This window comes from Carlito syrichta, unplaced genomic scaffold (assembly GCF_000164805.1).
Source record: "Carlito syrichta isolate Samal-C Ts95f unplaced genomic scaffold, Tarsius_syrichta-2.0.1 Scaffold302418, whole genome shotgun sequence".
NCBI lineage: Eukaryota > Metazoa > Chordata > Mammalia > Primates > Tarsiidae > Carlito > Carlito syrichta.
Genome location: NW_007246514.1, coordinates 70,991 through 92,463, shown reverse-complemented (window position 1 = coordinate 92,463; position 21,473 = coordinate 70,991). Strand labels below are relative to the sequence as shown.

At 40.8% G+C, this 21,473-nt stretch overlaps 2 protein-coding genes across 2 annotated transcripts in view; one reads left to right on the top strand and one right to left on the bottom strand.

Annotated features, from left to right (window-relative positions):
• The first annotated feature begins 5,050 nt into the window (after positions 1–5,050).
• On the top strand, positions 5,051–5,967 carry LOC103258945 (olfactory receptor 2T35-like). The gene is given in 2 exon segments (XM_008056618.1): positions 5,051–5,408; positions 5,411–5,967. Coding segments are annotated over 2 exon segments (915 nt in total).
• An 11,530-nt stretch (positions 5,968–17,497) lies between these two features.
• Positions 17,498–21,473, bottom strand: part of PGBD2 (piggyBac transposable element derived 2) — a 5,283-nt gene continuing 1,307 nt past the window's right edge. Inside the window, exon 2 of the mRNA XM_008056615.1 lies at positions 17,498–20,162. Within this exon, the coding sequence (XP_008054806.1) occupies positions 18,401–20,162 (1,762 nt within the window). The 3' untranslated portion in view covers positions 17,498–18,400. The remainder of the gene's footprint in view (positions 20,163–21,473) is intronic.

Below are 21,473 nucleotides of genomic sequence, written 5' to 3'. Positions count from 1 at the left end.
ATTGGAAAAACAGGACCAGGATATGATTACAATTGCTAAGTTTTATGTATGGCTAGTTACTTTCTACAGAGTAATAAAACCACACACCATTGGGGGTTACTCTCCACCAGACAATAAAACATAGTGCCATATCAATGAGAGGTTATCCTCTAAGGCCAAAAGCCATAGGCCATTACATCTTTATCAATTGTGGATTCTTAAGCAAATATTCTGTGACAACAAATTCTCATTCTCAAGAATATAAGAAGAGGGTTAAGAAGCTTTTTTAACTTGGCGAGACCTCATCTCTATAATAAACCAAAAAATTAGCCGGGCATGGTAGCACATGCCTGTGGTTCCAGCTACTTGGAAGGCTGAGGTGGAAGGATCGCTGGAGCCCAGCAGGTGGACGCTGGGTGGCCATGAGCATGCCACTGCACTCCAGCCTGAGCGACAGAGTGAGACTCCAACTCAAAAAAAAAAAGAAGGTTTTTAAGAAAATCTGATGGGGGTGGGAGAGAGAGAGAAAGAGTGCACAAGCACAAGCATGCAGTATACTGCCTTTTTTAAAATTTAGGAAATGAAAATTTCCTTCACTCTCTTACATGCTCTTTTCCTAAGATCAGCTCTGTGACTTTGTTCCAGCACTCTCCATCGTGCTTCCTTGTTCATGCACACATGCCTTCCCACCTTCTCCCACATCCACCAACTGTTTAGAAACATCTGAAAGATGTAAAAAATGATTACTTTTTATTGGTAGTTGTCTTAAAGGTGCAGCCTGTTGTATAGGAGATCATGATAAATGAGCAAGATAGAGGTATTGCAATGTGGGTAGAATGAGTGAATGAAAGGAGTGATCAAAGTGAAGCTAATTAGCTTTTCTGAGAATCCAATCAATGGACTGAGACCACAAGTTATGACTGTCTAAAAATAGACCCATTACCCCTTGAGAGGAGATTCACAGTAGCCAGTGGGAAGAAGACTGAGTAGATGGAAAGGAGTTCAAGACTACTCTGGGCAACATAGTGAGACCACATCCCTACAAAAAAATACCAAAAAAAACACCCAGGCATGGTAGTGTGTGTCTGTAGTCCCAGCTACTGGGAGTCTAGCAAGGGAAGATCACTAGAGCCCAGGAGGTGGAGGCTGTGGTGAGCTAAGATTGTGACACTGTGCTCCAGCCTGGGTGAAAGAATGAGACCCTGTCTCAAACAAGAAAAAAGAAAAATAAAAAAAGAAAAAAACTCATCTGCTTGTTCTATACAAATGTATTTTCCATCCAAATATATTTTCCTCTTCTGGCAACATCAGAGAAATTAGAATTTGTTCTCCACTGAAAGGGAAGGTAAAAGGGAAGACTGCATAATGGGATACATTTCCCCAGTCTCCTTACGGGATCTTGTAAGGAATTAAAGAAACCAGAATTGGTGGCTAATGAAGAAAGTGAAGCACAGAGGAACAGTGAGTGGAAGAGTAAAATTTTAAATGAGAGGAAGGAATCATTGAGAGGCTCTTTGGAGACTAAACATGTAACTTTAAATGGCACATGAACTTTAAATGACACAGTAAATGTGTGGATGAAAGATAATAAACAGGTGAGAAAAGAGAGACAGGGTGAAGGAGGGATGCATGATTCTGCTGCATGCTTGGAGGGGTGCCAGGGATGACTCCCTACTACTTTTTCCCAGTTGGCTTCCTGAAGCCAGTGATGACTCCTTCAAGAGTCCATGTCTTTGACTCTGGGCTTTTTTTCCTGAGGAGCTCAGTGACTCCTCATAGGAGGTGGCCTGTGAAATCATAGGACATTCACTTAGCAGATCTCTCACAGAGAGGGGTTTAATCAGGAAAAGGGTATCAGAGTAAGAGGGCACCGGGCCCTTCCAGATGAAACAAGGCAATGTTGAAAATAGGATGGGTCTCAGGATGAAGATCTCCTGTCACATCGCCATCCAGGGAGTGTACTGGCATATAAACTTACTGGAAAGTGCTAAGAGTGAGCATACTGGCACTCGGAGGAATGAGCCTGTTCACCTCTTTGTTCAGGGCTGTGAGCTTTGGGATAGAAAGGTCTGAATCCATACAATACAAGGGTTCAGACCCAGAAAAAGGAAAGTTGCAGAGCAGGCAGAGATCTAGGCCAGTACACCTAAAAATTCTGGTTTAATTCAAGTAGCAAAATTGCAACTGCCATGACTGATTCTTCTAAGCTAATTCAGCTAGTCATATCACCTTGCAGATCAACTGCAATGATTCATTTGCCTGACAATTATAGGCAGAATGGTTATCACCACACTTGATCTGCAAAGACATGGACATACCCCAAAACACACTGACAACATGTATATTTACAGATCTTCATTTAAGGATTAAGGGATAATTGTATATTTTCAATGGGTAGACTTTTGCCAGTTTTATGTATAAATGACATTATAAATACATAAAATTGAAATACATTAATATTTTGTGTATGTTCTAGACGATAAAAATCCACATACAAACCATAACAAATAATTTAAAAGGTAAAAATTAGTTATATTCATGACTTTCTAAACATTCTCTCACAGTATTTATTTATTAAAGTGAATACTTTTACACTAATTTGTAGTATCTGTGTTTGTTCCCTAAGTGATCTAAAAGTAAAATAATACAAATAAGTTGAAAATAAGAAATAATTTATAGTAAAGCCCAGCAAGTAATTAAGAAAGTCAAGATAATAGTCGGCCTGAGCTATAATTCCTTCACTGTTAACTAACTGGGTGATCTGGGACTAATCATTTAATTTTTTGAAACTGTAATTTTTATTATAATAACAGATAGATAAAAATGACTAGGGTAAGAGTGAAGTGGATTTTTCAAAGGTGCCTTCTAAGTCTAAATTTCAAGGATACTACAAAAATACAATGAGCTTGGAGAATCTTCGAGCTACGGAGCTTCAAAGGACCTCAGTGATCCTTGTTTGTTGGTATGCATGCCCTTGTGTAATCTTGTCCCCAGAACAAAGGCTGCATCTTATCACTCATCACTTCTGGTATCCGGTTACCAAAAGACTGTGGCTTCCATCCTGCTCTTTTTCTCCTTTGCGTATGTTCTAGATGATAAAAATCCTGCTCTTTTTCTTCCTCTCCTTTCTTCTTTCTTGGAGGAAGCCAGTTTTTGTGCTGTTACCTGCCCTGTGGAAAACCAAAGAAGGGAGACCCCCACAAGTCATCAACTAGCAAGAAATTGAAGCTCTCAGGCCAACAGTCCACGAGGGCTAGACTGAACCCTGTCAACAACAGCTGAGCAAGCTTGGAAGTAGATCCTCCCCCAGTTGAGCATTCAGATGAAGCTGCAGCACCAGCCGGCACTTAGATTACAGTTGTGTCAGAGATCTTCAGACAGAGAAACCCTGCTAAAATGAACTCAGATTCCTGATGGAAAGAAACAGTGAGGTAGTAAATGTGTGTTATTTTCAGCTGTTAAATCTTGGGATAATTATAATGCAGCAATAGAAAACTATTGCTTCATAGCAATATCAATACTATTTTGAAAGGATTAAGAATCAGGTCCACAGGAGGGGAGGAAGTAGCTGCTCTCCTGAGTGTCTGGAAACACATGTTCAATTCAAGTACTGATAGGACCATCATTACAGTCAGGTAAAGTGGTAAAGGAATGCAAAACTGTATCTCTATCATGAATCAGCTCATAGGCCTTATGTAGACACAAATTGACTTAGTAGATGTGACTGGTACTGGCAGCTGTTTACCCAATCCATTTCCTCTTCTTCACGTGCACCAAGATATGCTAGCTGCAGGGAAATGTGGTCAAGTGACTAGGTCTGAATATTAGGGGCTGGCCCACACAACACTTTCAGGCTTGGCCTGTTAACACTCCCACATCTGCCTGCAGCCTGTTTGATGCAGATGAACACAATAACCTTAAAAGTCAGTGTTGGAGATGGTGAGCAATAAGATGGTAGGAACCTGGGTCCCCAAAATGTCACTCAGAGGAGAGCCACGCACCTGATGATGTCTATTTGGACATTATCTGATGAAAAATACACTTATCTTAAGCCACTGAAATCTGGGAGATATCCATGATAGGAACAGGCATCCCTTAACAAATAAAGCAAAGAACAATACGAGGTTATGTTTAATAAAAACATAGCTACTATGAATATATTTAATGAGGAACTGGAAGTGGGCTGTAATTGGAAAAGTTGTTTGGACATGATATTTAGTCATTCCTCTTCAACACTGGGTAGTGATGTGACTTTGGACAAACCACTTAACCTCTCCGGGAGAGGCGACCTCTTAGTCATCCTTCCTCTGTAAAAGCCTACAATTCCATGATGCTAAGTCTCAAATTCGGTGATTTGATTTAAAAAAAAAAAGCTGTGTGAGGTTAGACTTTTGTCATCATTCACTTCTTCTAGCTGCTAACAACTGAATACTCTGCATCTCTATTGTACCATGTATCATCTATATTCTCCCATTATAACATCCTTCATGTTTTCCATATGAACACTTCACTAGTCACCTTCTTCAATGAAGTTAATGGACTTTGGCATAAGAGACAATACTTCACTGGTCACCTTCTTCAATGAAGTTAATGGACTTTGGCATAAGAGACAATACTCCCAAAGACCTACCTAGTACAGTGTCTGGCATATATTAGGATGGAAAAATATGTGGCTGTGAGAATGGAGCAAATGTAATAAACTTTTCAAATTTTCAGGCAGAACAGTGAGATGGCATTGAGGAAAGAGAGGTTTCTGAGCAATGAGGTAGGAAGAAGAGAAAGTGGTATTATTAATTTTGGATTACTGCTATTACATGCAGGCTGGATGTTATCTGACCTGTCTGGCAATAATTTATTCTGAGAGTACAGAGGATGGGCAAGGACATAAAATGTCTTCCTTAGCCATGAAATTAGCTAAAATGCTGTCATTTGCAGAAGTTTCACAGCCTGCTGATGCTGACCAAGTATAAGAAAGGAAAAAGCTTGGGAAACAGAATCCAATAAATCATGTTTTCTCCAACTCTTGCTTTTCCCCCCAGGGTTGATTATTTCCAACTATTAAGGCAGAGATATGGATAAAAGGAATGAGTCTTTGAATATGGATTTTATCCTCTTGGGTCTCTTTCCTGGTATGAAACATATCAACTTCCTTATCTCTGTCATTCTCCTGATCTACACTGTTGCTATCACTGCAAACTCTATCCTTATTCTTCTGATCTGGGTGGATTCTCACCTCCATATGCCCATGTACTTCCTGCTCAGTCAGTTGGCTCTCATGGACCTGACATTAATCTCTAGCACTTTTCCCAAGATGACAGCCAACTTCTTCTCACGGATGGCCTGTGGGACTCAGATCTTCTTTCTGATTCTAGGAATTGCTGAGTGCATCCTCATCACCCTCATGTCCTATGACCAGTATGTGGCCATCTGTAGCCCCTGAGATATGCCCTCATCATGAGCCAGAGGGTCTGTCTACAGATGGCTGCCACATCCTGGGCTGGGGGCACCCTTACATCACTTGCAAATACAGCCTATGCCATGCATTTTCTCATCTGTGGTTCCAAAGAGATTTTCCATTTCCTCTGTGAGATCATGGCCATTCTAAAGTTGGCCTGTGAGGACATCTCTGCCTATGAGAAGGCTGTGGTGGGGACAAGCATTGTGGTGCTCCTCATTCCCTTATCCTTCATCCTGACCTCTTATGCCCTCATCTTTCTTGCTGTCCTCTGCATGAACTCTCCTGAAGGCAGGAACAAAGCCCTGGCTACCTGTTCCTCCCACCTGACTGTGGTGAGCCTCTACTTTGGTCCAGCCGTGCTGGTCTACGTGAGGTCTAGTTCTTACCACAGTCCCAAGCTGGACCAGGTTCTCTTTATGCTTGGTGCCATCCTCATTCCCATGCTGAACCCTCTCATCTACAGTCTGAGGAACAAGGAGGTGGTGGCTGATCTGAAAAAGCTGTTGGGATGCTGCTTAACCTCAAATTAGACAAAAAATATATGATGGATGTTAATCATTAGTTTAATCAGTCCTGCTTATATAAACATCAAGGCCTCGGTTCTGATCTTTCCACACTTAAAATTGCAATGGGACCATTGGCTCCAAGGATTCAGGTCATATATACATAAAACTGGTGAAGCATGCTTATTTTCTTTCATGCTTCTTTGAGGATGTTAGGTCCATACCATTGGATTATGAACCTCCAGGAGCTGGGCACTCTAGAATTGATGATGGTGATAATGGTGGTGGTGGTTGTGGTAGTGGGGGAATAGTGATGATACTTGTGATGATGAAGTTTCACCAAGAAAGGGAACTAAATCAATGATGCCTTACTCAACTACAAATGCTCCAGTTTCCAAAATATCCATAGGAAAAGATATAAATTTAAGACTACTTGGTTTTCATTCTCTTTCTCTCTCTCTCTCTCTTTCTTTCTTTCAAGTCAAAGTCTCACTCTGTCACCCAGACTAGAGAACAGTAAGCATGATCATAGTTTACCACAGCCTAGACCTCCTGGGCTCAGGTGATCCTTCCACCTCAGCCTCCTGAGTAGTTGGGACTACAGGCATGTACCACCTCATCCAGCTGATTTTTAAATTTTTTTGTAGAGACAAGGTCTTGCTATATTACCTAGATGGGTCTCAAACTCCTGACCTCAAGCAATCCTCCTGCTTCCACTTTTCAAAGTTCTGAGATAACATGTGTGAGTCACCACACCTAACCAGTTTTCAATCTTTAAAATGAAGTGGTCCATATAAACAATGGAATATTACACAGCCATAAAAAAGAACAAAATCATGAATTTTGCAGCAACCTGGATGGAATTAGAGTTTATAATACTGAGTGATCTCTCACAGAAACAAAGATCTGAGTATCACGTGTTCTCACTCATAAGTGAACCTTGAACAACTATCATAATACTATAAGAAAAGAATTGACAGTGGTGGGAAACTATGGGGGGGGGCAAGGAAGGGAAGGGAGGTGGGATTAACGGTAGTCAATATCTGCCTGGGGATGGGGGGGCACACTTCAACAAGGGTACCTGCACAATGCATATTTGTATACCTAACCCCTAACTGTACCCCACAATTTTAAAATAAAAAATATGTATAAAAAAATAAAACAAGAAGAAGGGTCTAGATTAGATTGTCTCTAAGGTCTTTCATAGACCTAAAAAAACCATTTAAACCATTAAAAAAAAAAATAAAACACTGTTCTGCCACTTAAAAATTTAATTATTTTACAAAATGGTCCCCATTACCAAAAATAATACATATTATGATTTTCAAAGTTTCAATTATTTAAGAAAATGTAATTTTATTGAACTTGATGAAATTGGACACTTTTCTGTACATTTATGTCACTAGAATGAATTTGAGTATTTTTTTCATTTCTTCTACTTTTCTTCTAGTTAGTGTTGTAGGGGTAAACATTCACATTTAAACAGAGAGGAAAATAGAATGTAGCTAAATCTATAAATGTGGAAGTATTACTGTTCTAACATCTGATGATATGAACAGATTGCAATTGATTCTAAGGTACCAATTAATTTGCTAGTACATAAATTACATTTTAATAACTTGGTTTGGCGACTGGTTTGGCACAAAGTAAAATTATTTAGACAATCATTTAAAAGCAAGAAGACACAATGAAGAATAGGAAATATACCTTGGTGTTAGAGTCAGTGATTTACCACAGAAAAAAAGAAATGAGTACCCACATGTTCTCACTCATAAGTGGACCCTGAACATTTACCATACTACTATAAGAAAGGGATTGGCAGTAATCGGAAACTGCCATGGGACGGGAGGCACAACATCAGTATCTGATCTCAAACTGGGTGAAGTGAGGACCAAAGGGAGGCCCAAATTTTACCTGTACGATGACTTGTACACCTAATCCTGAATTGTACTCCACATCTTTAAAAAAGAAAAAAAAAAGAAAGAAAAGAAATGTTCCATGGCTAAGAACAAAACAAAGGGCTGGGAATTATAATGTATATCCATAAGTCATCCTTAAATCCCTGTTAAAAAGAGATGATGGGGTGGGGTCCCCTCCCACAGTGGAAGATTTTCTATCTTCTCAATAAATTCTGCTTTTAAAAAAAAGATGATGTATTTGTAAATACAAAATATGTTGAGGATTACAAGGAAGAAATGTTTTGATCTATAAGAAGTATAAGCAGTGTTTTAGGATAGTCTTCATGTAAGTGAGTAATGTAAATTATCTGTGCTAGGAAGAAATATATATGCCAAATGAGGTGTATGGCAAGGCAGGTTGGGGAAGATATAAGCCAGGAGTCTTTTTGACAGTGATAAGCAGAGCTATACAATGTCACATACCTTACTCCATAAGCATTTAATCAGGTACCAGCTATCAGGTTTGAGCATCCATAATCCTATTTCTGAACATAAAGCTGAATTCCTTGCACTTCAGTTGTCTTTCCAATATAACAAGTGTACTACACTAAATAAAACAAGACAGAATGTAGTTTATAAATGCCCTACTCAGCCAGCAGCTTAAAAATACACTTGAAGGCTGGGTGCGGTGGCTCATGCCTATAATCCCAGCACTTTGGTAGGCCAAGGTCAGAGGACTGCCTGAGCCCACAGGGTCGAGACCAGCCTGGGCAACTTGGCGAGACCTCATCTCTACAATAAATCAAAAAATTACGCCAGCATGGTTGCATGTGCCTGTAGTTCCAGCTACTTGGAAGGCTGAGGAAGAAGGACTGCCTGAGCCCAGCAGGTCGAGGCTGTGGTGGCCATGAGTGTGCCACTGCACGCCAGCCTGGACAACAAGAGTGAGACTCCTATTAAAAACAAAAACACACAAAACACTTGAATAGCCATGCAAGCGTTCTGCTTCAATTTGTTTTAGTGAAGTCATGCCACAGTTTGGCGAAGGCCTGATAATAATGTCTATTATAAACTACTATATGTGATAATGCCTGTCTCATTAACTACGTAAAGCACTTTATCACATCCCAATAACCAGTATGGCAGAGTTGTCTTTCACAGCTGGGATGGGGCAGGAAGCATCCACTAGAATGGGACTTGAGCTGAAAAGGGAAGTGAGATTTACAGGTCTTGCTTGCTTCCAGAGTCTGTGGCTCCACACAAACAAAATTTTATAAGTACCTTCTTTCTCTCAGCAAGAACAAAAGGAAGCTTTAATGTATTGACTTATTTTCAAGAAAATAAAAAAACTGGGAAAAGAAAATTGCCAGGTAAAGCTCTCAAACACCAGTTCACTGTTACCGATGTCACACCCCTTGTCAGCAGAGTTCTGGTGAGTGTAAAGCAACACCAACTCAACTCAGCAGTTGGGAAAGAACCAAGGCAGTCCAGGCGTCCAAGAAGACTCCACTGTCCTGTCAAAATCTCTCTCCATGGAGACCAAAGTCATGTGGAAGAAACCACTTCTTTCTAATCTAATTGGAAACCTCTCTCTGGAAACATCTAGAGTGATGATAAAAGTTATCTAGTGCAACCTCACTCCCTAAAGTCTCGAAAAGAAGTGAGATGCTTCAAGAGATAAACTATTAAGACACAAGCAAAACTAGAATGGGATATTGACTCTTCTCTTTACTTGGATTGGAATTATTTTGAGTTTGAATTACTGACAATCTCTAATATAAACTTTAAAGGTTCACTGAAACAGAATTACTCTTTGCAGATGACTAAAATTGCCATGAGTCCCTTATTCCCCTGAAGTAAACAATTAGATAACCAGCATCCTCACTAACAAACCACATTTTATCACAAAATTCACTCCTAAACTCTATTCTAACTTAGTAGTTTCAGTTCATTTCTTTTTTTCCCTCCAGATTTAGATTTCACCTCTTCAGCCATTTTTGTTACAATGTAACCATCTTCCCTGCCTCATCTCACACACAGCTCTGTCATTTATTTTTAAAGTGGGATTATAACAACCCCGTTTGATTGCCTTTGTCTAGGTTCCCGTTATTATTCCTATAGAATGTGAAGATTTTAGAACCATTTTTAGCCTGAGTATTTCTCCTTTGTCCTGACTTGGAGAAAAGTATACTTCTCCTCACCTATGTGGGATCAGCCTGATCAAACACAAATCTAAGGTCAGGATGGAATAAGCTCATCTCAGTCTTAAAATAAATACTGTGCAACCACCTAGCCTAGACCTGAGAAAATCCTGGTCTCCATGTAATCTTAACATTGCACTGAACATTCTTAAGTATTTATAGCCAAGGGAATCTGAAGAGCTGGAAACAGTGACTCTATAGCTTCCTGTCTCAAATAAGGAAAACCCATGAGAAGCCCAAAGGCAAGGAAAGCAGGAGTATATATACCTTTTACAGTCTGTGAAGACCCACCTCATCCTTACCTATCTTTTCTCTCTGTTTCTCCCTCTTCTCTTTCTTCCTCTCTTCTTTACCATCTTTCTTTTTTTTTTTTGAGTTGGAGTCTCACTCTGTCACCCAGACTGGAGTGCAGTGGCCACTCCCGGCCACCGCAGCCTCGACCTCCTGGGCTCCAGCGATCCTTCCGCCTCAGCCTTCCAAGTAGCTGGAACTACAGGCGCGTGCTACTACGCCCAGCTAATTATTTTGATTTATTGTAGAGATGAGGTCTCACCAAGTTGCCCAGGTGGGTCTCGAACCCACAGGCTCAGGCAATCCACTCACCTCAGCCTCCCAAAGGCGCGGGATTACAGGCTGAGCCACCAAGCCCAGCTCTTTACCATCTTTCAATGTCTGTCTCTCTGAGTGTTTACTCCTCCATCTCAGGCCTCCTAATGTCTTTCTCAGTCTCCCTGGACCCTTTTCCTCTCTACCTTCTCACTCTAGCTTATTTTTTTTTATAAACCCTTCTCAATTCTGTGGGCATGTATGTCTTTTTCATTTTCCTTTCCACTCCTTTATTTAAATCATTTTGACATTTTCCCTTTACCACTCCATCTCACTTCTCTGTTTCAAGGTGTTGCAAACAGAATATTTTTAAGTGCATGTGCTCAAAAATGTTTCATATTTTTATTAAGCTTATAAAAGCAATATAATTGGGTCTCTCTAAAGAAAATATCTGAGTGTTTAAGTTTGAGGCTCTTTATCATTTATCTTCTGGCAACTGATAGTTAGAAAATTGCATTTTCATGCCTAATATCAATCCATTCCCATCAACAGTTAAGAATATAGACAAACAGAAGTGACGTTAGCAAGATGGTGGAAAAGGACTTTCATCCCCTCACAGAAGCATTGATTTTATTTTTGAGTCGGAGTCTCCGTTGCCCAGGCTGGAGTGCAGTGGCATGCTCATGACCACCACAGACTTGACCTGCTGGGCTCAGGTGATCCTTCCACCTCAGTCTTCCAAGTATCTGGAACTATAGGTGTGTGCTATCATGTGCGGCTTATTTTTTAATTTATTGTAGAGACAAGGTTTCACCAAGTTGCCCAGGCTGATCTTGAACCCTTCAGCTCAGGAAATCCTCTTGCCTTGACCTCCCAAAGTGCTGGGATTACAGGCTTGAACTACCTCATCCAGCCAGAAGCATCAATTTGAACATCTATCCCCCATTCAGGAAGATAGTCTCACAAGAGCTAAGGAAACCAAGTGAGAGATCACAGCACCTGCATGTAGCACAGAAATAAGAAAGGACACATTTGAGAGGGCAGGAGAGACAGTTTCACATTATTTGCATTGCCCCTCCCCAAGCCTGCAGCACAGCACAGAAAGAGACCCTGCATGGGGGAAGAAGAATGAAGTGAGCACTTGACTTTGTCATAGACCCCAGTAGCATATTTGCCCCAGTTAAAACCAGCTCCAGGCTTGCCCTATTGCCAGACCAGCACCCATGGCCCCAGGCTCCAGGCTGGCCCTGCACCCCCAGGCTTCAGGCTTATTCCACTGCTGAGCCAGTCCCCCTTAGTGCCAAGCTACAGGACCAACCATGTGGACCCATCTTATGGGTCAGCTCCCACAGACTTAGGAACTAGGTCCAACACTTCAGACTCAAGCTCCAGGCCTACTCCAGCAATAGGTAAGCTCTTATAGACCCAGGGACCAGACCTATGCCAGCACCAGGTTGGACCCCACAAAGTCAAGCTCAAGGATCACCTCAGTACCAAGTTGGCCCCCATAAACCCAGATGTCAGACCAGCACCCACAGATACAGAGTAGGGGCCTGCCCAGGGACCAGGCCCACCTCCACAAATTCAGTCAACAGATCTATCCTAGTGGACCTCAGCACCAGGATGATCTACCTGCTGAGCCAGGCACCAGGTCACATGTCACAAACTCACAGTTCACATCATACTCAATGGGTGAAAAAGCTGAAAGCTCTTATTAAGATTAGGGACAAGATGCTTACTCTTTCCATTTCTATTCAACAGAGTACTAGAAGTCCTAGCCAGAGCAATCAGGTAAGAGAAAGAAATAAAAGGCATCTAAATCAGTAAGGAAGAAAGTAACAATCCAAAAGTTAGGGGAAGAAAATAAGTCATACTGACTAGAACAGAGATAAGAGAAAAAGAGAACAGAAAAACAATTTTTAAAAATCAACAAGACTAAGAGTTTTTTTTAAAAGATCAACAAAATTGACAAAGCCTTAGCTTCATTAAGAAAAAAAGTGGACTCGAATAACTAAATCACATATGAAAGAGGGGACATTATAGCTGATGGCATAGGAATAAAAAAGATCATAACAGATTACCATGAATAATTATATACCAATAAATTGGAGACCCTAGAAAAAAATGGGTAAATTCTTAGAAATATACAATCAAGGCTAAATCATGAATAACAAACCTGAACATGTGTGTGTGTGTTTGTGTGTGTGTGTGCATGTGTGTGTGTGTATGTATGACTGAATCAGGAATCAAAAACCTCCCAATAAGGAAAAGCTAAGGACCTGATGATATCACTGAATAATTCTACCAATCTAAAGAATTAAAACCATCCCTCCTGAAACTCTTCCAAAATATTAAAGAGAAGGAATTATTTCTAAGCATATTATTTGAAGGCAGCATTAACCTGATACTAAAGACAAAGATACTAAAAAATGACAGACCAATATCCCCTGATGAATATTTATGCAAAAATCCTCAAACTGCTGGGCATGGTGGCCCATGTCTATAATCCTAGCACTTTTGGGAGGCTGGGGCGGGATGATCACTTGAGGACAGGAGTTTGAGACAACCCTGGACAACACAGCAGGACCCTCATTGCTACAAGTAATAATAATAACATCTCAAAAATTCTCAACAAAATAATATGAACTAATATTAAACAGCATATTAAAATAACTATACAACCAAGTGGGATTCATTCCTATTCCTAGAATGCAAGGATAGTTCAACATCTGAAAAATCAATCAATGTCATACATCACATTAACAGCATGGAGAACAAAAAACACACAATCATCTCAATTGACACAGAAAAAGTAGTCACAAATTGAACACTCTTTCATGTTTCACACACTCAAGAGGCTAGGTATGTATATTATTATATATCCATAATCATTAAAAATATTTAAATAAATAAACTAGAAATGGAAATAGCCTATTCAACATAATGACAGTCACTTACAAAAATCTCACAGCTAACATAGTACTTGGTGGTGAAAAACTGAAAGCATTTCCTTTAGGATAAGGAATAAGATAAATATGACTGTTGTCACCATTTCTATTCAGCACAGTAGTGAAAATCTTAGTCACAGCAATCAAGAAGAAAAAGAAGTAAAAGCCCTCAAATTTGGAAAGGAACAAGTAAAATTATCTATTCTTAGATAATCTTGTATGTAGAACACCCTTAGGACTTCACAGACAAAAACACCACAACTAATCAACAAATTCAGTGAAGTGAAAGATACAAAATCAACTCACAAAATTCAGTGGTATTTCTATACACGAACAATAAACAATCCAAAAATGAAATTAAGAATACAATCCCATTTACAAAAGCATCAAAAAGAATAAAACAGGAATAAGCTGAACCAAGCAGGCAAAAGACTTACACACTGAAATGTGCAAAACACTGCAGGGTGGAAACACAAGTAAATGGGGACACTCTGTGTTCATAAATTGAAAAACATAATATTTAAGTGTCTATACTTCCCAAAGCAATCTACAGATTCAATGAAATCCTAATTCAAATTCCAATGGCATTTTTTTGCAGAAGCATAAAAAAATTATAAAATTCATATATAATCTTAAGGAATCCTGAAGAGCCAAAACAAGCTTAGAAAAAAAAAAAAAAAAAAGAGTCGGGCTCGGTGGCTCAGCCTGTAATCCGCGCTTTGGGAGGCTGAGGTGAGCAGATTACCTGAGCCCACGGGTTCGAGACCCACCTGGGCAACTTGGCGAGACCTCAGCTCTACAATAAATCAAAAAAATTAGCCAGGCATGGTAGCGCGTGCCTGTAGTTCCAGCTACTTGGAAGGCTGAGGCAGAAGGCTCCCGGAGCCCAGCAGGTCGAGGCTGCAGCAGTGGCCAGGAGCATGCCACTGCACTTCAGTCTGGGCGACAGAATGAGACTCCAACTCAAAAAAAAAAGAAAAGAAAAAAGAACAAGACTGAAGGCCTCGTACTTTCCAATAGTAAAAAATATTACAAAGCTATAGAAACCAAAACAGTGTGGTACTGGCATAAATATAAACACATAGACAAATGAAACAGCATAGAAAGCCCAGGAATAAATCCTCTTCTACAAGATCATACACTTGGAAAAATACAGTATCTTCAACAAATGGGGCTGAGAAAACTGGATACCCATATGCAAAAAAATGAAGTTGAACCCTCACCTTATACCATTAGCTCAAAATGAATTAAAGACCTAAATGTAAGACAGGGAAAAATTTTCATGACATTAGATTTGGCAAAAATTTCTTGGGATATGATACAAAAAGCACAGGCAACAAAAGCAAAAATAGACAAATGGGACTACATCAAACTTAAAAACTTCCATGCATGAACAAATAGAATGAGAAACAACAAACAAATCTATAGAATGAGAAAAAGTATTTTTAAATCATATATCTGGTAAAGGGTTAAAAGTGGAACATATAAAGGACTCCTACTCGATAAAAAACAACCTGATCAAAAAATGAGCACAGAACTGAATAGATATCTCTTAAAAAAAAAAAGATATACAAATAGCCAACAAGCATAGGAAAAGCTGCTCAACATCACAAAAGGGGGTGTTCAGCATCACATTGTGGTTTTGATTCACAAAACCACCATGAGCTATCAACTTACCCCCACCAGAATGACCACTGTCTAAAAAACAGAAAATAACAAGTACTGGTGAATACGTGGAAAAACTGGAGTCCTTGTACACTGCAGGTAGGAGTGTGAAATGGTGCAGCCACTATAGAAAACCGTATGGAGGTTCCACAGAAATTTAAAATGTAATTACTGTAAGATTCAGTAAGCCCATTACTGGGTATACAGCCAAAAAATTGAAAGCAGGATCTCAGATATTTGCATATGCATGTTTATTGCAGTATTTTTATGATAGTCAAGAGATAAAAGTAACTCAAGTGTCTATCAACAGATAAATGGGTGTGGAAAATGTGTTAAATACATACAATACACTACTACTCAGACTTAAAAGAAATCCTGTCATATGCTACAACACGGATGAAGCTTGATGGCATTATGCTAAATAAGCCAGCCAGAAAAAGTTCTGTATGATTTCACTCATGTGAAGTATCTAAAATAGTCACACTCATGGAAACAGAAAGTAGAATGGTGGCTGCCAATGCCTGGAGGGAGGGGAAAATGGGGAATTTGTATAGCTTTCTGTTTTACAAGATGAAACACTTCTAAAGATCTGTTGCCCAATGATGTCAGTATTATACAACTGTATATTCAAATTGGTTAAGAAGGTACATTTTTTTTCATATCGCAATAGTTTTTAAAGATATAGTTGTCCAGTTAAACTTCATGAAATCTTATAGATGGAGTTTTCATAATTTTGAAGAACTTTCAGTTTGTTCAGGCTTCCACAGTCTGCTATCAGTATATACTAAATTTTTCAGTTGTGCCTAATTTATTAGCAACTAGAAAGAGTTCAAATGGCATCCAGAATAACCAGGACAATTTTTATATATTTTGCAGTTAAGAGATTCATCAACAGTTCTATTGTACAATGGTTGACAAGGTAGATAATCAGGTCACCTATTTCCCTATTTGCATGGTGACGATCTCCTAGTTTCCTTTTGTGCCTTCAAGGCTGCCTTTGAGAATATGTCAACAAGGAATGTTAAATGGCCTTCACAGTCAGCTGTGATACTTGATGTCCACACAGCCTTCTACTAGATGGTAGTCTGGGCTTGAGTTGGTTCCCTGGAAAAGACGGCACATGAGACTTCACCTGTTACAACATGAGACTATTAAATCTGCCATGGTGGTAATACTTCCTTTAACTCTTAGGAAAGGGGTTACAATTGGCCATTCAGTAGCTTCTAAAAGCTTTACAGACTGTTTTCACAACCATTTCAATTCATTCATCTGGACCATTAGTAAGGTAAAAATAAATACCTGGCTAATATTCCTGATCGTCATGATGCAGAAGAAAACAGAAAGAATTTGCTCAACAACAAACCTCCTGTTTCAACAAATGTTTGAAAAGTGTCCAGGCTAGATGTATAAAGATGGAAAGAGTGCACCAAATGTAGGAACATTTTTCTAATGTTCACTTTGAAATTATTTCAGAATTACAAAAAGGTTCCAATAGTACAATAGTTCCTTTTACCCATCTTAGCAAGACATATACATCCTTCATAACCACGGTACAATTATGCAATCCAGGAAATTAGTCTCTATAAAATACTACTAACTAATCTACAGGACTTATCTACATCTCATAAATAAAGAATATCTTTTCTTGAAGCTTTTTTTGTGGATCTGAGGCCAATATCACACATCACGCATTTTCACAACTCCTTGATCTCATCTAATCTCAGACAATTCCCTGCCTTCATTGTCTTTCAAGGTCCTGACACTTTCAAAGGGCATAGGCCAACTGTCTTGAGAAATGTTCCTCAATTTGGGTTTATCTCATGCTTCAGGACAGAGAGGAAGAGGCATGTGACGTCAGCATCTCATTACAGGTGGTATTAACTCGGAGTGCTTGGTTGAGGTGGTGTCTGCCTGATATTTTTTTCCATTTGTAACTGATGAGTATCTTGTGAGATATTTTGTCTGCTGAGTGCACCATACAACAATAGTTCTTACCTGCAAAATTGTACAGTGGTATTTGTCAAACAGCAGTATTTATTTACATCTTTCCTTCTATATTATGAATTGGGATTCCATCATAAGGAGAATATGTCCCACCTTTTATTTATTTATAGCACTACAGACTGAACATCGGCTTCATTCTATGAACAATTTTTAAGGCTTTTGGGCAGAACTTACCAGATCACCTTCAGAAAGGTTTTACAGATTTATGTTCCCTCAGGTACTGCATGAATTGGTTACCTTCCCACAACTACACCACCAGTAATCATAAATAACAAAAGCATTTGATGAAAAACGGTATCTAGTAATTGCTTTTATTTGCATTTAATTGCCACCAGAGTCTCTTACATTATCTTACCTGTTTTTCATCTTCCATCATGTCTTCTTATAAAAACCTTGCACATTTTTCTCTTGTGATCTCTGTGTTTATGAGATCTTTGTTCACTGGAGCTATTATTACAAATGTAATAGTTTGGAATATATTTTCCCAATTTCTTTGCATTGATATTATGATAATGAATGTAAAATTTACAGGCTTATAAAGTTCAACAGGCTTTTTGTACGTTATAAAAAGTTCTTTCCCAAAGAGAAGATATTCAACATGCTCTCTTAGATTTCTGATATGCCCAGCTTTTTACATGTATTTCTTTTATTCTCCTGGAATACATTTCACCAGATTTTCCGAAATAAAAATGTTTCCTTGTTTCAATATGTTCCCCCTAAGTTCAGGAATTTATAAGAGTGAAATTTTAAAAAGTGGGAAAATATAATTTTAAATAAATTATGCTAACCATTCATTTTGGGGAAAAATAGATACCTACCTAATGTTACTTATAAAAATAGATTCCACAGGGATACATGTATATTAGGAAAATATTTTAATCAAGAAAATATGAACTCTGCAACTCTAGCATTCTGAGTAAATACAAGGCAGATTATCTATCCTGGAAAGTTTGATAGCCTCAGACTAATGTGAGAGAAACCTAATGTAAAAATCCACCATATTAACTTGATATCTATACAACACTACCTCCTATCTTAGATTATAAATCATGGTATACAATAGTAAAACCATTTTACCACTCATGCAAGTTTTTCTTTGATTATTCTTACTAGGACTCAAATATACCCCAAAGCAAGATTTTTATTTGAACAAAAGGCGTGCTCCAACTGCTGTGTGTAACTAGGTGTAAACATCTTGTCACCGGATGTGGTACTCCTTGAAGCACTTGGCATGCACGCCCTTCTGACACTTCTCGCAGCGGGTGTAGGTCTGCGAGTGGCAGAGGGCGCACCGGGTCCTCTTGTCCTGATGGATGATCCAGTGCCCGATCATGTCGAAGCGGCTCTCGGTTTCCAGCCGCCGGCTCCGCCTGCCCTGTGAGGACGTGTCGGCGTTGCTCTCCAGGTACACGCAGGCCACGTACCTCCGGAAGTCAAGGAGGTCGACCTGGAAGTCCTGGCAGCAGATCCTGTGCAGCTGCCACGCGTTGTTGAGGGCGGCATCGATGACGTACCCAATGAGGCTCGAGTACCACTTCAGGCCGCGGATCTTCACCTTGTACTTGGCGATGTTCCGGTCCATGCGGCCGACGCCCCCCACCTTCTCCTGGTACAGCTTCACCAGCGACGGCTGGTGCACCTGCCTCCGCGTCTTGGCAGCTCCCGAGGGCCGGCTGGTCAGCTTCACCGGCTCTATGCCCACGGCATTGGAACAGATGTTGACCACGCTGCTGTCATGCCAGCGGCACACGATAATCTCCTCGCTCTCATCCACTTTGTAATCAAAGGATCCTCTCTTCATTTTTTTCAGTTCTTTGGGATCTTTGAGGGGGCACTGCTCAGTCATGTACTCACGAACAGTTCCTGTGGCCTTCACCCCCTTCTTCCTCAAAATGGACATGAGCTTGACGCTCGCGAAAACCTTATCAAAGAAGATGTGGTAGGGCAGAAAGCCGCGCTCCTGCAGTGCATCCACAAACTTTATCACCATGTTGCCTCCTAGATCCAGGCTCTTGTCTGGCTTGGTGAAGAGGGAGTCCTGGGAGGGCTCAAACCACACCAAGTAGCCCCTGCTGGTCGTCCCACACCAAATCTTGTAGCCCAGTGGCACTGGCTTCCCTGCATGTAGCTGCTTGGACCCCCGGTGCCCAAAGTACTCACACATGGACTCGCCAAAGCTGTAGAACTCTTCCAAGGGTGCATGCTTCTGGAAATTGCAGTTCATCCGCAGGATGAGAGGCCTGACCTTGGCAAACCTATCACTTTCATCAAGTTTGTTGTTATCAGCAAAATGCAGGTATGAGAAGATTAGCTCAAATCTGTCCCTTCTGATTGCATCAGCCACAAGATGGTGATGCGAGTCAGGAGAGGTTTCCCAAAACATCCTTCTCCGTGGGTAGGAGATATATCCACTTAAAATCAAAATGCCCAGAACACACTTCAGTTCCCGGGCTGTGAGACTCAGGTTGACATTCTTCTGCCAAGCATAACGATTAGTTTCATTAACAATGAAATTAATTGTTCCTTCATCAAAAAACAACTCAAAGAGGTCCACAGGACTCAGTTCTTGGCTCTTGAGGTCCTCGATGTGTGGGTCGGATGCCGACCAGCTGCCAAAATCTGGCCGGATGTCTCTCTTGGTCCACATGCGCTGAGGCCACGCCGCTGCCTTCTTCCTCTTCCTGGCTGGCTGCAGCTCCAAGTCATCGTTGTCTCCACCGGTGCTGGAGTCCTCAGATAGGACTGATGCGTGCAGCATGCTGCCAGGCAGGTGGGTGTCCCGTCGGCCATCTTCATCCCCCGAGTCCTCATCTGTGAACTCCCCTGCAGCATTGTCAGGTGGCGCGATAAAAATCTCCTCCCTGTTGCTGCTGGACTCTTCCTCCTCCAGGGCATTCAGAACCTCAAGCAGCTTTGCGGCCTTGGTCCTCGAGTGGGGATCCTGTCCCATAGCAATATCTCTGCAACAGCAGGAAACAGAGTCAGGCAAGAGGCCATGCCAGAGAGCTGGTAATTCAGCATGAAAGAGGAGGATGAGCCCACTGAAGGCACCTGCATTTGAGAAGCCTCAGGGACCTGGCAGCACCAGGCGTGGCACAGTGAATGAGTTTTCCAGATACACAGATTATTCTTTTAAGAGGAGAAGTATTGTAATGAGGGGAAGCAGTCTAAAGAGGCAGGGTCTGCTTCCTCCTCTTAAATAATGTGTCTAAACAGAGGATCCCTGGAGTGATGAGTTCAGGTATTGCCATTGTCACCCAGGGTCACAGGAACTGACAGTGGGAAGTCCTGGTCAGCTAGAAAGGCACCACTGCCATCCCCTCAGACCCAGTGGCTCCAGCAGTTCTGCTCAAGCCTGTCCTTCTATTTCTTCCCTTTCTCTTATTTGACACACAGAAGTCTTCCTCACTTCTCAAATTTGCCAATTTTCCCTACGTGAACTCTCACTACCCCAGTTCAAGAATGAGCAGATTCTGAATTTTGACAGCTACCTTGCAGGCACTGCACTGCACTAACTGTGCTTCGGGAGCCAGGCAGATCCAAAAAACAGGGAAGTTCATGCCATTCTCTCACCCTGTGAACACAGGAGCCAAATGGATGGTGAGAGACTCAGATGCTTCTGGACTTACAGAGAGGTTATGTCCTGATAAACCCACAGCAAGCTGAAATATCAGAAGTTGAAAATGCACTTAACACATCTAACCGACCAACAACAGAGCTCAGCCCAGCCTACCTTAAAGTGCTTGGGACACTCAAGTTAGCATACAGGAGGGCAGAATCGTCTAATGCACAGCATATGATATATTAAAATGCTGAATGCTTTATGTAATTTATGGAATATTGTACCGAAAGGGAAAAGCAGAATGGCTGTATGTGCACTTGAAGTGTCGTTTCTATTGAACGTGTGTTGCATCATGGTAACGTGGGACTGTCTACACCTGCATTTAATGAGCACCAGTGGTGAGCTGGTGCTGCCCAGAGACTGGCAGTGCAGACTCCAACCCCAACCCACACGAGCTTTCGTTCTCTGGAGGAGACAGTCAGGAGACTCACAAACAAACAGCCATGTAGGGCAGTGTCAGGCAGCCATAGGCGCCACCCTGGGTCAACGACCAAGAATGCAATGCAGGGGTGGAGCTGGGGTGCTATTTTATTTTATTTTATTTTTTATTTTATTTATTTATTTATTTTTTGAGTTGGAGTCTCACTCGGTCATCCAGACTGGAGTGCAGTGGCTGCTCCCGGCCACCGCAGCCTCGCCCACTGGGCTC